Source organism: Atractosteus spatula, chromosome 27 (assembly GCF_055471065.1).
Source record: "Atractosteus spatula isolate fAtrSpa1 chromosome 27, fAtrSpa1.hap1, whole genome shotgun sequence".
Taxonomy (NCBI): domain Eukaryota; kingdom Metazoa; phylum Chordata; class Actinopteri; order Semionotiformes; family Lepisosteidae; genus Atractosteus; species Atractosteus spatula.
In genome coordinates, this window is record NC_142732.1 from 4,680,728 (window position 1) to 4,697,456 (window position 16,729).

Here is a 16,729-nt window from a genome sequence, read left to right on the forward strand (position 1 = left end):
CCACAAGCGTAAAAAAATTCAATCCATTTATCCCATTTCTTTTATTTTGACAGAGAAACAGCCCATGATAAACAGTTTGAATCTGCATAAGCCAGCACAAATATTTCCCTAGCCACGCACAGAGTTGTGAATACAATTGAAGCACGCTTAGTACTGTCCCATACCGAGCGTCAGGTTCCTCCAAAGAAAGGAAGATCAGCCGAGCCCCACCTGCTTCACCTCACTGGTACTGGACAGTGCCCCAAAGGAGCAGGCACATCTCATACAGTGTATATCAACAGTGCCCACACAAGGTGCAGTTCAAAAAAACTACTTTGCAGATTATTGTAAAAGAGGGAAACAAATGCAGGGTGGGAAAAAAGGGATGTATTCCTCAGATTCTTAACACCGTCAACCAGCTAAAACTATGAAGAATGTGGCTGGTTCACCGCTACACACCCAAATAAAACAAGTTTCTCGGAAAGGAGTTCAAGACACCCATTAACACACCACTCACATGAATCATCACTTGGAATGATGTGCTATAATGGCAAGAGGTTAATTCTCAATCCAGACAAATTCAAATAACTGATTACAAAAATTAATACTGCATTGTAGCAAGGACTGCTGTCAATTTGACTCCATTTCACCACCTCCCCCCCACAGATACTTAACTTGGATCACGAACTGGACAGGAGTGCCCAAGACCAGGGGCTGAGAAGCAGGACTTGTACAGCAGGCAAGAACATGAGCCAACACTAAACCAAACTGCATTATAACGGATTCTCACGTGAGAAACAAGCAAATAAGCTTCCAAATCCTTAAATAAACCTTGATTTCTTAGAATGGTTGGGGAAAAAAAACTACCAAACCATGTAAAACTACCCAAATGTATGCATTTTAGTCTGAAACATGCTGTGCACAGAGAACAGATTTGTCAAGTCAGACAAATACATCCGCCTCGCGTACCGAAACTCAAAAACACCTCTTGGTAGCTAGTGTTGCTCTCACAGTGCCAAGAGCAATTTGTCTGAAAAAGCACAGTGCGCCAGACTGCACAGGACAAGACAAGGGATTTCAGCTTACGAGTGCAAATTTTAAAGCATCTTTGCATTCGGATACCTGCTTGAGGTGCCCGACCTCCCATCCCTCTGCCATACACCTACACGGTCACGTCACTAGAAATGAAGTCTCCTGAGCGAGCTGTGTGAATCTGAGCTGGCCGGAACGAGGAGCTCCAGTGACGAATGCTACTTTAATTAGCTCAGCAAACTGCAAGAGGCCCAGGATTTCCCAGCTCCACTTGCCAGGGGTCTCTCCCTTAAGCAAAGGCATGCCGATGCAGTGATGTCACTTCCATGCCCTGTCCCAGCCTGCAGTGTAAATAGCACGAGGCCCACACCACCGCCAGGGCCCCCCGCCCCAGTCAGAACACCAGCTCTGGAACATACTGCCGCGGAGGGCCAGGACACAAGCAGCACAGTCACAACCTACACTGAAGCCTTTAAGCGTCATGTACTGCGGAGAGAAAGACCATCACCCTGTGAATATGCTAAACCATGAAAGATACAAAGCATGATGTTATGTGGGGACACTATCTGATTGAAAACACCCAGAAACAAAAGCCTTCAGAATAACACCCAGGACCCAAAACTATTTCAATCCACGGATTCAGAGTCCCAGAAAATCTCCTGGAGAGCGTAGATGCACAGCATCGCAAATAATCCGACAAACCTCAGTGCTTCACTTAGGTGAAGAATTTGGGGTTTAACGTTTCTCGGAACACTGCAGTTCTCCTTTCCACATTTTACACACTACTCTGTTGAGACACATGGGATGAAAAGACTCCTTATTTCCTCAAGTTCAAAACAAAAGCCAACTGGGCAGAAATGAGGCAGTATTCTAAATACCCCCCCCCCCCCCAGAACAAAAAAGATCCTCCAGTTCTACAGAACTGGGTCCTGTAGTCCGATCTGCAGTCTGAACTCTCGCAAGGCAATGTGCCGTAACAGTAAGCACAATGACGGAGATGTTCCCTACAGAAGTCCAAGATTCTGTAAGTTCTGTACAAAAAGTGACTGTTTTCCATGCTCTGTGACTGTCAGTGAATGTTTCTTGACTGTCCACAAGCATTCACGAGATCCACTGTGAATCAAACCTTTAGGAAATGACTGCTCTTGCAATTGTGGGTTTAGTTCCTTTTCCCCATGAAATTTAGACACCAACCCTCCTCCCAGAAGAGCTATAAGCTATTAAAGTATATTTTTTTCATTTTCTGATTACACAGGAAAATGCTCTTAGACCCCAGTTTGCAATAACCATCTCTGCATGAAGGGAAATTGCTATTCCAGATGCTTCTCACTGGCGTTTTCGTGTTTCAATTAAATATAATCCACAAAAAACAGAATGGAAGAAGGGAGCAATAGAGGAATGTCAAGTAAAATGTTCGAAATGGCTCTTCCTGGGGACACTCCTAATGCAACATCTGTACCTCCCACTCAGAACCAGAGAAGAAAACCGGCAATTGTATAATAAAGATACACCATTGATTGGTAACTACAGGCAGAATCAGCCGTTACTTACAGAGACTAACACCTACAACAGGGAGGAATGAGCACAGCAAGGGCTGCCATCAGATTGTCTTCAGGAGAAAAGGCAGTTTCCCCTCTGGACCAGTCTGCTCGGAGCAATGATCATCTGTGCTGCAGCGGGGTGCGGACAGACGGGAGCTTCCCCAGACTGCTGCTGCAGGCCGAGCCGGTAACGAGTCTCTCTCCACTCCGGCGCACTCCAGCCACCATTCACCAGATCAGGTTTCACCTGAACAAAACTGAACTCGCGCTTCAACAGCACGCACAGACGCGTCCTTCTACAAGCCTGTAGCACATTTGCGGAGGTACTGGAGATGTGGGCAGATGTTTAAAGGGTCTCAAAACACAGTTTTCACAAACAGCGCAGGATTCCCCACTTGCCCCTTCCCTAAAAACGTGCCAGATCTCAATCCCGCTCAAACCAGAAAAGCGGACACCTTTTATTACAGCCTCAGCTGAAGGCGACCGAGCTGGGACACCGAGATGGCAATGTGTTAAAAGGATTTCAAAAATACGGAACATGTTGTGGAATACTTTCCACGGCCTGTTCGCTCCAATTTTGTAAAACTACAAACATTCCTGTCTGGCGCTCACACCACAGTTATGTAAGCTTGCACAGGAAAAAAAAAAAAACACAAGGTCCCAGGGAAAACAGGAGTGGTGTTTGGCTGGGGTCTAGCTCTTCCCACACGGAGGCTCAGGCCCTGCACTCTGACCACTCGGTTACAGGTGCCGTGAACAGGAGCAGCTCGGCACCCGGCAGTGATGAATTAACAACGACAATCCCTGCGGGCCCTGCAGGCTGAGCTGTGGCCTGGAGGTTAAATGAAACTTACCAGCCCGGCATGAAAAGAATGCCTTGACATTATTCCGAGAGGGGAGGGGAGCCGAAGAAAACGCTCCAGTGTCTGTGCTCCGGGAGCGCTTCCTTTATGCAGCTGGGGCAGTGCGGAGGCCTTAATTGCTCACAGACTGGGAAAGGGAGAGGGAGGGAGGGGGAGCAGAGACCCTGACTTTCTAATCTGAAGTGCTAAATTTATCCCCCACTGGTCTCTCTAGCAACACGACATTCCAAAGAGACGGTCACGTGAGCCGAGACGCGCGGCTCCTGCTGTTTATCCCGTCCTGTCCTACTTACAGCCCAAGCTCGGATTTCTCCCCGGCCGCGGGGACAGGGAGCTCGGAGGCAGGCGGGCGCGGGACGGCCCCCCGGGGTTCCCCCCTGAGGAGCGAAACAGGCCGGGCTTTACCCGAGCGCCCACCCCGCGGGCGAGGCTACAAGTCCGCAGCGGCTGCCTCCGAGGCCCAGACGAGCTGGGACGCCTGGCAGCTTTTCTCAACGTTTTGGGGTCTTGGCGTACAGAAACGACAGAGGCGTTAATGTGAATAAAATGCACCGATCTCTCAGGCCTTCGGATATATCCAGACATTCGTGCAGAGGTTGTTCCAGCCCCATTGTCTTAACAGCAACGTTCTCCTGAAGACCACATCGGAGCAGCCTGTAATCCTGTTCCAACTTTATTATAACATACAATCTAAATAACATCCTCAAGTTGCAAGAACAACTACCAGCTGCAAAGCTTAAGGCCAGAGCCAAAATGCCAGCAGGAAAAGGGAGCGTGGTTGCAGTGGCCGGTTACACAGTTACATGCTTTAGCACAACCCTCACAGTAAAGCCATTAACCCAAGCCACTCTACAGAATGTGCACTGTGGAAGAATCAAAGAAATAACCACATGCAGCTTATTAAATGGCATTACTCATGTTTACCTAGTCTTTCACGCAGAACAAGAGTTTTGCATTGGCTTCTGAGACTTCAATAGTGTGAAATTGGCCATTATTCAACGAGTTCCAAGGAATGAGACGGTGGAATTTTGGACTGAACTGTTAGAAACACCAGTAAAACTGCAAGCTGGAATCTAAGTCCTAGTGCATTTTAAAAAAATGTGTGATTTCTGTATCAAAATACCAGGTCAGATAGCGCCAGATTTGCTTTTGGCACACTAACAACATGTAAATCAGGAGGAAACAAATGGCATACTGGCCTGTTTTTGTTGAAGCAGCATATTTTGCATACTTATACATGGCTAATATCCATATTGATTTCCCAGCGGTTCATCACAAGCAAAGACTCCACAAAGCAAAATGAGACGTGCAGATAGATGGCAGGAAGCACTCTACACTAAAAACAAAGGTCACAGACGAGAATCGAGATATCTAAGAAGGGAAATGAAGAATTGGTGCAAGAAAGTCTAAGAAAAATATCTAGGCTGCATCAGAAATTACTGATGCAATTCTCTCATTTCAACCCCGTCAATGGAATGGTCTGCCAATCGACAGGCCAGCTCGTAACCACAGACCGGCTCGAGCCAAGAGCAGTGTGGAAGCAAGCCAGAACCTGACAGAAGCAGGAACCACAGCATCAATCATTTTAGAGACTCATCTCTTCATGGTAAGCAGCACCTCAAAGTGGTTACAAAATCACGTTAATGCAGGGCGAAGCAAAGAAAGCAGAAGCATTCAAGTTTCTAAGTTTAAAAATTATGCAAAGCTCACAGGACTCAGTTCACAGCACTGAACGTTTTGAACTGCTTATAAAAACTGAAAAGGGGGTAAGAATATCAAAGAGCAATAAAGACCCAACACTCCAATAGCATGCAGAAAAAGTAACTCTTAGCCTTTAAAGAAGTATAGAATGGTATATGTGCATTTGAAATTCTCATGCTTTTACATAATCTCACCATGCATTTAGGTTTTGCTTTGCTATGGTTTAGCAGTTTTTTTAACCCCGCTAGTGCTGCCCTGCTATGCTTCACCAGTGCTCCTACTGGTGAAATGTCACTGCACTTGGCTGCACTTGCACAATGGTACACTACATCACTTTGTATTTGGGTGGTCCCCAGTGACATCCCAAGTTAAGGACCACAGGTATCCTTCAGGGCATATCAGCACTATCATTATCCACTAACACAGCCGCAACCAGGAGAATGGATAGTAAAAGCTGGAAACCCATGAGGATGGAAGAGGCCTCATGTGCCTATTAGCACAGGTTGCCCGTGAAGCAGCAAGGCTCTAGCAGAGCAAGTCTCTAAAGTCTCCACTGTTATAAATCTACTTTCCTCGAAAGCTGCTCGTTAACTGCTTTAAGTGTCTTTCCAACAAGTCTCTTTACACCACACCCTTTGTTGACAAATCAGCAGCTTTGCAGTGGTTCTCCAGCACAGGTTTTGTGCTTCTTGTTTTAGGAAGTTCTGGCACGTGTTAAAAAAATACAACAGCAAAAAAACTGGGATGTGCACTTCTATAATCAAACAAAAAACATTTTAAGAACCAGCTGCTTTTAAAATCCCCGGTTGTCACCTCAGCATGTATGAGCCGTGTAAGATGTGCAAAATTCGAGTCAGAACTATTAACATTCTTCAGTTTACAGGGTTTGAAATGTGACAAGTAAACACAACCTTTTCCCCTGTAAATAAGTCTCTATATCACCGTTCTCAAGTTTCTTTTAAATTTACCATTGGCAGATACTTAAAACATTTTATCAAAAATGTGTTAATTACAAGGCCAGAATGGCTGCTGTTTGAGTGGATGCATATGTTTTCCCAATGACAGAATAACCTAAATACATCACAGAACATTCTGAATAAACTTGGCTGGAAAATCGGGTCAAAGCGATTTCTCTTATCACGTATGACAGTTGCCACAATGCTGATGAAATCTGATCAGCAACCGCCCCTGTTGGAATTCTCTCTACTGGAATCTGTATCAGCTGAGCTTTAACACGTTGTTGCTTAAAAAGCCAGCTTATAATAAAGCTTAGAAAACCCTTTTAAGCTTGGGAATGAGGTTAGCAGACTTCTGCGATATGTAGTACCCGCTAACGGTCTCTCACCTTTCAGGCATAGCACCGAGATAACAAAAAAAAAAAGCACTGACGCAATTTAATTCAGTGGGGAAAAAAAGGGTTGGTTGTAGTTGTTGATTCTGAACCCCGAACTGGAAAAAAAACTAAAATCGCATGCGACCATCTGGTAATTAACAGGCTTGTGTCCATTTTAAGAGATACCTGTTGGGAGTCACAATTTAAAGGAAGAATGTGTAATTGAGTGTTTAAAAAGAGGAAATGGCTAGTAAAACTCCATTAGCTTTGTGTCCTAGTTCTAGAAACACGTTTTCATGATCTAACCTGCCTGTGCAGATATTGCCCGTGCAAGTCTAAGTTTGTGTCCCCTAATCAGCACTTTTTCCACTCTGTGGGCTTTAATGCCATTCGGGTGCGGACAGAAGAGTGCTGTGCATTCACACCATGATGTAACCTGTGTGATGTATGATGAATGATGCGTGCTGTAACCCTGTTTGCTCACTCTCCCCCAGGACACTCCTTTAAATACAGTGGCACATCTCTGGAGACGATTCCACGGAGAAAACCCCACTGACTCAGCAGTGAAAACGCGCTGCACGGAGTAGCCAACCGCAGCACTGGGCCGATTCAAGCCCTGCACAGCAGGTGGACCAGGGAAAACCCTTCTTCTCAACCTTTGCGTTTGGCAGCTTTAAAAAACAGATGTATAATCCTGCAGCCAAAAAGTTTGTTGTATATGAAACTGGAAATACATCTTAAGCATAGTAGTAACAAAATGAAGTTACGGTCAATCTGTCCTTAATAAAGATGTAAAGCATGTTTTTCTTCCCGTCCAAATTCATTCTCAGTGTTTTTATTTCCCATCCTATACATATTTCTGTACATATTCTGCACAATTGTAAAAGACGGCTACTGTTAAGATGCGCTAAATGATTCAAAAGCCTTTTCCTTTTCAAACACCGGAAATTCAGTGTTTTGGGTCCCATTAACACCTCATTAAACTTTATGGCACGTTTTCGGTGATTAAGACGTGAAAATGAAGCTTAACTTCAACTTGAATGACCCTGGGAGATCAGAGGCAGCATCAGCATACAGTATTCTCTCATCATGAACAAGTGCCATCGAGACCGGCGATTCTGATCCTGCTTCTTGGTCTTCGAGTCAGGCCTGAGGCTGCTCTGGACGGACCACTCAGACAGCGGGTGGGATGGGCCACACAGCACCCGCTAGCTTGTAACCTTTAGGTTTTCAGGACCACAACAACAATCCTCAAAATGTACTGGTCTCTAAAAAAGGGCAGGGTGCAAAGTATCAATGGTGGCAAAGCCCCTTGCTCAACTGACAGCGCTACATAGGCTCATACAGTCCCTGCTACTGTGCCAGCGTTATAGAGAGTCTCCCACAGACCTTGTTACAGTCAATTTTTTAAGACATTTTTCGTCTGTCACTAAATGATTTTTGCCTGTGAATACACAGTCTCTCGGCGTTAGCCTTCACACCCATTCAATTTCTTGTCCTGTGAGAAAATGACTCATCATAAGAAATTGTTACTGTTCTTTTCACAGTGAACATCTATGCAATGTCAAAAAAAAAACAAAAGGAGTGACTGAAACGTAATACTGTACTAAGGTGTTAGCAATTTCTTCCCTGTCAGAACCATGCCGAATCAAGAGCATTCCAAGGTCTAAAGTCTAAAACAGTGACGTATTCAGGGAATGAAAGCTCACTTCAAATATTAGGCAGACAAAATTCATCCCGGACAACGCTAACAAGAACAGGATTTCCAGTGATGTACAGCTTAGGCCTGACAGCAAGGCCTGCAACAGCCTTTAAATGACAATCACTGCTTACACACTGGAAGAATAAATCACATTTAGGAAGTAAAAAATAGTTCAGAAACAGTACAGTGCCTCCTTATGAACGACTTGAAGTTCGACTTTGATTAGGTGATCCTGAGTCCGTTCTGAATTGATGCAAAGTGAAGGTGGATTCCACCCTGTCTCTCCGCCTCAAAGAACAGAACTACAGTGGTTATCAGGCCATGCTTCCACTGCTCGGCCAGGTTTTAGACCACCGATGGTTAAAATCCTAAACTTATTAAAAACAGCAATGTGTATTGCTGGCCTCACGTAGAACAAGCTGAAAAATGTCTCCCTGATTTCACCTCTTTCCATTTCTCCCTTACAGAGCTCCACACCATATCCCTCACCCCGACTTCTGCTTACAGGGCTATAAACAGCACCAGCCTGGGTCACAACCCGTTAAAAACAAAGATGTGGGTTTTCCAACAATACATTACAAATGCACAATACCTGGCTAGGTCATTCAACTGCAGGGCTTAAGACAGCAGCCCTTAGTTCTCCTTCACCTCAGTCTCAGCTCCTTGTCACGCGCACAGACAGTAAATCCTGCCTACAAGATAGGTGACCTCTTAGTAATAAACTTGCAAAATAAAATGGCAAGGGTTGAGGGGCAATGAAAATTCAGTAATTTATAAATTAGAAAACAGGATTGGTCCCCATGCCAGAAAAATTATTTATCTCAATAAGTCTACTTTTGAAGGACATACCTACACAGTGATAACTTGCTACAGAGCAACCATCAATGAAAATGAGGATTTCTGCAGCCTGCATGGTGGATGACAATGTAGCGTATCTGTAGCCAATTTTCTGTTTTGTGCAAAAATAATATTCAGAAAATGATCAGCTACAGCTGATTACACCCTTTTAATTTCAGAATTTGTTAAACATGACCACCTGCAGTTCTGTACCACCTACAGTTGCTGCATGACAACTACAAATATTCCAGTTCACAGAACACTGCTGTCCATGTCTGCCACGAGCTAAAATGTCAACATGCGTAGCATGTCTAGAGTTGGAATTTAAAACAAGAAGGCCGATGTAATTCTAATGACCTCTGTGCCGTGTGGATCAGGCGGATATTAAACTGTGAACTCCTCACAGCCAGGTCTTAGCCTGGACAAGATATCTCCTAAATCCCATCTCCTCCACATCAAAGCAAGACTGACACCAAAAACAAACGTGCTGAAAATGTGTAGTCTTAGTTCCGACGGCATTAACAACAACAACAACAACAACAAAAACTCCGAAGGACAAAGCGAAAAGGCAGCTAAGCTTAATCCCCCAGATGAAATCACAACTTTAATGACAAGTGATGAACTCAGTGGCTTGTTTGTTGGCGGGAGAGATTAGAGAGGGTAAGGGCTCCGATCTGACCGCCGTGTCTCACGCGGGTGAAGTGCCCGTCCGGCAGCCTTACCTCTTGTTGATGGGCTTCTCGTCCTTCTCGTAGGGCTTGACGAACCACTTGCCGATGCGCACGAAGCTGCGGTTCATCAGGCAGCGCTCCAGCAGGTTGTGGATGGCCTTGAAGAGCAGCGTGCGGCACTCGTAGGACAGCCCGCTCTCCCACACCCCGTCCTCCTCCCCTGCAAGAGACACAGGCTGTATTTCACCGTGGCAGGACACGCAGGCTGGGCGCATCTCAACTGGGCTCCCCAGGAGGCGCTGGGCTTGGCACAGGGAGCATGGCACCGATCAGCCCCTGTGTTTCCCCAAAACACCGGCAGGTACGAAGAATGTTCCTCTCGCTCTGCAGGAGAGGCATGTCCGGTCACTTCTTCCCAGGAATTCCTCAGCACCAATCCCCTGCACCTATCCTTAAGCATTACACTTCATTCACTACAGCCATAAAATAACACTCCAGTAATTTAGCAGCCAATTATCTATGACAACCCACTGAAAAGGTGTGGAAACAGTGCTGATACAATTTCTATGTGGAAGTCTGGGCCAAGTGCTTTTGAAATTAACATACGCATGTTGCTCACATGTGAAAATACAGCAAATTGTGTCCAAAGGGCTACAATACAAAAACATTTCTATTAAAGGCCAGAACCTTGCACTGAAGTGAACAGTACCAGGGGCAGGAACCCACTGATATTTTTCATTGTTCACAAAATTCCTACAAGAGCAAACAGCATCTTAACCCCTTCGATCTGCACATTAGACAAAAGCAACACTAGCACTCCTCACTGCCATCAGTTTCAACCACTCACACAGACCTACACAAATGTTAATGAGCTCTCTTCACTCAAACCATAAAATCTGCATATCAAACGAGCTTTGGTCCTCTAAGTCAATGTGTTTCTACAGCCTCCGAAACTTTTCTTTCTCCGGACAGAAACTGCGGAGGGGCTGCAGCGCTGGCCAGCTGTTTCGACTCGGGCTCCCAGCGCTATTAACAGCCACATTCGAGAAGCTCGGGGCTGTGAAACCTTGTAAACAGGCACAAATGAGAGAGCACGCCCTGTGGGAGGTCAGCCCTGTAATCTGGGAAGCTCAACGGCTGCCACAAAGACAGCAGCGCAGCTCAAGAAATATTAACCAGGGAGCCGAGCACTTGGACTTTCCAGCATCAAATTAAAAGGCAACCCATTCCAACCACAATCCGCCCTTTTGTTTTGGTACAAAGCCAAAAACAGATTTATTTGCTTGATTTGAACTGATCATTAATATTTAGAGTAATAAGATAGAGCTGCATGTAGTACAGGAAGCTTTTTATAGCCTGTTATACTATCCTCTGTTGTGATAATAGAATCAGTCCCTATTTTGATCGTTTGGGTAGACTGCTAAGTCTGCTCATGTGCTTCAACAGTCTTTTCCCCATCAGTGTAATAACACTTCTTAAATGTGGTGTGAAAAACATTTCTGACCAGATGTGGTATGCTTTAGCGTGGCCAAAGAATAACAGTTTACCAGAGCAGGAATGGAAAAACGTACTGTACATTACAGAATAAAGAGAAAAAAACTAAAACTTTAAGCACATGTGCTTTTCCTCTTAGCAAATTCTTCTATATTTAAAAGGCAATAATAGGGTCACTGTGCAAAGCTGTAATCACAGATCACAACACTGATGCCATGTCACTGCAACTCACAGCACAACAACTCCTGCATGTTTCAGAGACTGTGAAATCATTGTTTTCAAGCTACCTGTATTTCTCATCTAGCTCTCATGGGTAGGAATAAACTACCATTACAGAACCAAAAGGTTCAGAATTTATACCCTGGAGGGAGAGGCAGACAATTCCTAAACCTTGTTCGGCAATCTACATCTGTGCACCTAGCACAACGTCTGGCAAATCCACTAATCCCTGGACAATGACAGCCTAATTAGAAACCCGTCGATCATCATGCTTTTAGAAAAGAAGGAAAATATTTTTTCTAGCTTTCAGTTATTTCACTACTAAATATTGTTCTATTGAAGTCAGATTTTAGTTCTGGACAATACACATCCTGTAATCTTCCTAATTGGATAGGTACTTAGACAGAGCCATCATAAAGCCACAAGTACACCTGAAGAAACACTTGTATAAGGGGTGGTGGTGTTTCTGCTGCAGCCTTACTGCTGCCTGTTATAACACAATAGCAGTCTTTGAACCGAAAGAATAGAAATAATTACATCATCCAAGCTGATCGACAGCCAGGTGACTTCACCTACTAAGTTGTTTGGAGGCAAAAGAAGGATCCACTGAAAAGGAAATGTTGAGATCTAGAGTCAGGAAGAGAGAAAGCAAAACACGGACCCCTTGTCACTTAAAACATTAGCTGCCCTAGCAGGAAACTCCATGGTGGGCTCGATTTCAACAAGAATCCATCATTAAGATTCCCCAGTGCAGTAATAAAATAGTTAAGAAAACAGGCTTGTAGGGTTTTTTCATGCTGAAGCACAGAAACAAAAGGGAACTAGGGTGGAGGACAGCAGTGAAGGATTATTTAACATTGTTTTGGTGAGACCAGAGTTTTAAGAGGGTTTAAAAAAAATGACAGGAAAGTTTAAGATTTTGCATAAACAGCCATCAAGATGACCACGTCTGGTTCGTAGCCTACTTGCTTTTTTTTTAATTTACGTCTGTTTTGCATCAAAAGCTCCTAACGACCTTGTGTCAGAGATGCTGTGGCTTCAAAAGTGGAAACACTTCTTTAGCCAGCTGCTCCACACCTAGGGCTTCATGCCCCATAACTCTGAAGCCATGTTAACACAAGGCAGCAGTTGGGTTTTTGTAAGCAACGAAAATGACTTGAGCAATGCGCTGCGGGTTTGCCCAGAATTTCTTGTCCCTTGCCTAGAGCCGAAAAGGAAGACTGTCTGATTAATGGTGGAGATTCTCGTTTCGTCTGCGCTGGAGACGGGAGGATGCAGTCTCGGGCCCTGATCGCTGAAGACAGATGTGTTAATCAGTTGTAGACGTCTGTTAAAGCAGACCTGGGCAGCTACTGCTGATACCACACTGCATTTTAATTTGGAGCTCGATGGTGATGCTAAGTAAACAAGATGGATTTTTTTTTCCTCTCTCTAGTACTTGAAGGTGGCTTTTGCTTAATTCACATTAAAAAAAACAACATAACAGATGATGTACAAGAGAGCACCAAATACTATAGGACAGAATGTTGCAGTGATAAAAAAGGGGAAAATGGACTTTTTGAATATGATTTTTAAAAATCCATATATGTTATCAGCAATTTGTCTTGGCATATGACCAAAAAAGAAACACCTTTAGACTAGGAAGACTATCAATAAAAGGCAACAATCAAATGTCATTATTGCTTTTGGACTCCAAGACTGCCTGGAGTGAAAACAAGACATTGAAATGCTTAATGTAATTCTTACAGCTCATCACTGTGTGCAAAGTTCATTTCACTACAGAGTTCTTACTGTTCTGTTGCCTTCCCCAAGTAGACAGAATGCTTACAGATCAAATGGGAAACTGTATGAAATTGCCACCCAGATCTTAAACCAGAAGGGATTCAGAAGTTCAGCTGACCGCTGCAACACATTTCCACACTCCCTCTGATTGGCAAGACCAACGCACTGACCTTCAGAGGGCTCTTATGAAGAACAGGGGAACGAGACTCCCCATTACGAGAGGAACGGCGGATGGCTATAAACATTGAGGTGCCTCAGGCTCCGACTGCCTGGAATGGCTCGGAAATGGGAATGTAATGCCACAGCTATGCTCCATGTCAGGATGGCTGCTCCCCCCCCCCCCCGCCACGATGCTCCTTAGCACCGATGGAGTGGATGGCGCAAGCTCATCCGAATCACAGGTGAGGAAAGGAGAGGGGGAGAAACCAGCCAGCCAAAGGTTTCTATCCAACATGTAATTACTGCTGTAGCCAGTCCTTACACTGCGGGATTAATGCGTTGTGATCAGTGCAGTGTCTGGGGGACTCCGGGGGATACTTCCAGCCAAGGTAATAAAGCCAGGCCCAACACAGCTTTCTCTTCTCCACAAGCCGCGGTGATGGCGTTTCACAAGGCTCCATTCTTAATTAGTGAATATTTCCTGACCGAAGCACGTCGTGGGGCGAGCGTTCACGCCTGGACGCGCCACGGAGAGAACAGGCAGCCGAGATTAATCCGAGGAGCTTCAGCGCAGCGCCAGCGAGAAATAAATTAGGTTAATGCTTCAAATGGATCCCGTTCTCATTTCCTAAACAACAGGAAACCAATCCCCAATTGACCAGCCCCATTAAAAAAAAAATTAAAACATTTTAAAAGCCAATTTTGACACAAATTAAAACAATGCCAGAAGGGCATTTCGTTTTAACCGGGAGAGGTTGCAAGACCAAACATTTCAATAATGAAAAGATGTCTGTTGGTATAAACCACTCGGATTATGGTGGTTTAGCCTTTGCAGAATCCAAAATTTGAAAATTCCTCGGAAAAAGTGAAAATGGAGAAATGCCGATCTGGGTTTCAGTGCAGATATGCTCTCCGAGCAGAGGTATGACATTTAAATCACTTTAAATTAAAACTCACACGAGCTGTAATCCCTAGCACGCAACCTTTTGTTTAACTTCAGAAGATTTTATGAAAATTCTGCACAGCTCTAATTTAAATCACACAGTTCCAAATGAATTTCTTTGAAATAACTTCAGAAATAGAAACATGATTAAAAGGTGTTCAGACTTGACATTTCCACGCAGTTTTTTTTCCCCCAGGAGCAACACGCTGAGGAAAAATGTATAATTTCCAAAGTGAGATAAAAGAAAAATCAAGAGATTGTCTTAATCCTTCTTAAATGGGGCGATAATCAGTGCCCTTCAGTGGAAAAGTTGTCCCAGGCAACACAAAGTTGGGAGGAGCTAGGGACCAGGGTTCTCTCTAGAATGTGAACACAAATTTTTACAACATGGACAAACGGATTGAGGAAAAACTCCAGAGCTCCCCTCATCCCTGCGAAAAACTACTCTTGACAAGGATAGCTCAAGACAGGCACAACAGGTGCCCCTCGAACAAGCAAGCTACTGTGAGCTCCTCAAAAGGAAATTCGAAACAAATGGGTGTAAGAGGCCACTTCCTGTTTGCTAAATATTTTTAACTGCATGCTGGAGATCAGAACGGTCACCAAGATCCAACAGCTAGGAAGCCAGGAAGGCAGGAATCTGGGAATTCTGAGCATTCCATGCACATGTAATCTCCGAAAGAAATGAAATCATGCCGAATGGTATTTGCAGTGAAAGAATAGGCCTCGTCTGTAATCAACCATGAGCAGGACTTATCTGCGCCAATGAAGACGGAGGTGTCTGGCCTTTGGATTTTCTTTACAAAAAGAAAGATCTGAAGCAACACTCCTCGCGCAAGATGGGACTGTGAGCCTGGGGCCATTTGTGGGATCGCTTGCCTAGAAGGAATTCCGATCTCCCAAATACAAGGCTCTTATTTTCCAGGGGCTGATTGCAATTGTGGGTTTAGCTCGTGAAAATGAAGGACTGCATAAGCAATACAAAGAGCAGTGCGACGATTCCTGCCGGGGCTCTCTGCTATGACCACAACCACAAAATTACCTAGGAAAGCAGGATCTTTCAGATATTCCGAGCTCCTGGCTTGAGTGCTATAAATAGCTGAAATTAACAAAAAACAACCAAACCAGATTAAAACGGGGCAAATCAACCCCCCCCCCCCAGTAAATACGCTAACTGATGGCCAATTACATTTTGCTCCTTGCAGGTAATTTAAAATGTGTTACAAAAATGAACGTGTAACCTAAGTAAAAGGAGTTAAATCTACTGCTTTATGCAGCACGCACATTCTGAATGTATTTTAGAGGCTCACCAAAAACTTTAATTTGATCAGATTACTCAGATCCCCTTGGAAGAAATAATGGAAGCTTACAAAATTTCTGGGTAGTGCTAAATGGGAGTTAAACAGCAACTAACTGCCCGAACAGTTTAAAAAAAACAACAAACATTTTGTAGACATATCTACCCGTGTCATAAATTCTCAGATTCTTATGATCTAAACAGATGAGACCCCCCACAACACGTGTAGCCTCACTTAACAAAACCTAGCTTCCCTTTGCCTTCTGTCTGAACACAGTGCTTAACCTGACTTCCGAGCAAAGCAGGGCTGTTCCTAACGCGGCTCGTGACTTCACACGATGCACACTTTACAAGACTTCACCTTAATAGCGTGCATCAAAACGCATGAAGTCACATCACTCCTGCCAGGCTTTGCGGTTGTTCTGCAAACAAACAGGTTGCCTCATTAAAGCCCACAGGAGACCAGACTTACCGCGATCTCGCCAAGTTCAGCTCCAAGATCTCAACAACGCATAGGGAGGCGGAAAAGAACCACAGAGCAATTACCCTCAAAGACAGACTTCCATCCCTAATTTCTATGCAAAGATCAGTAGCGCTTTGAGCAAAACACACTCATTTATCAGCACTCTGGATGCCGCTGGATAGGGAACACACCACAGCTTTGGGTCATTTGCATGAGAATGAAAACCCACAATCTACCAAGGGGTACCGTTTAATTTAGCAATCGCATTTGCCTGCTCTGAATAACACTGATTGGCCAGGGGAAGATTAAAATTGGTTTTTAGAGTGTTCAGTTAAGAACAGAGAAAGTCCCCAACACTGGATAACAAAAATATCTCCCCCCCCGCCACTCTGAAAACAGGCCCCGAGTGCTGAATAAGAATGAGGTGTTTAAGATCCCTGAAGTCTCTCACTTCTTCCTTCCCCTCCAGAGTAAAGGGATTAGTCCGAGCTTGGTCTGCAGAAATGGCACTCGCTGAAAATTAAAGGGTTTTGCCAGGCCCCTATTCTGACATGTTTACTGCTATGCACAAACAATGCAATGCCCCATTTCTAATTTGCCACAAAACAAGGTGTTTCACATTCTCATTTTCTCTACTTAGCAGTTGATAACGTGAGTGTATCCACTCTATTTATCAATTCCAAGGTGTAACAAGTTTCAAGCTTCAGTGCTTG

The 16,729-nt window shown here is 44.4% G+C and overlaps 1 protein-coding gene across 1 annotated transcript in view; it reads right to left on the minus strand.

Moving 5' to 3' along the window:
- Nucleotides 1-16,729, minus strand: part of med13a (mediator complex subunit 13a) — a 66,549-nt gene that overhangs the window by 34,521 nt on the left and 15,299 nt on the right. Inside the window, exon 3 of the mRNA XM_088907144.1 lies at nt 9,711-9,879. Within this exon, the coding sequence (XP_088763270.1) occupies nt 9,711-9,879 (169 nt within the window). The remainder of the gene's footprint in view (nt 1-9,710; nt 9,880-16,729) is intronic.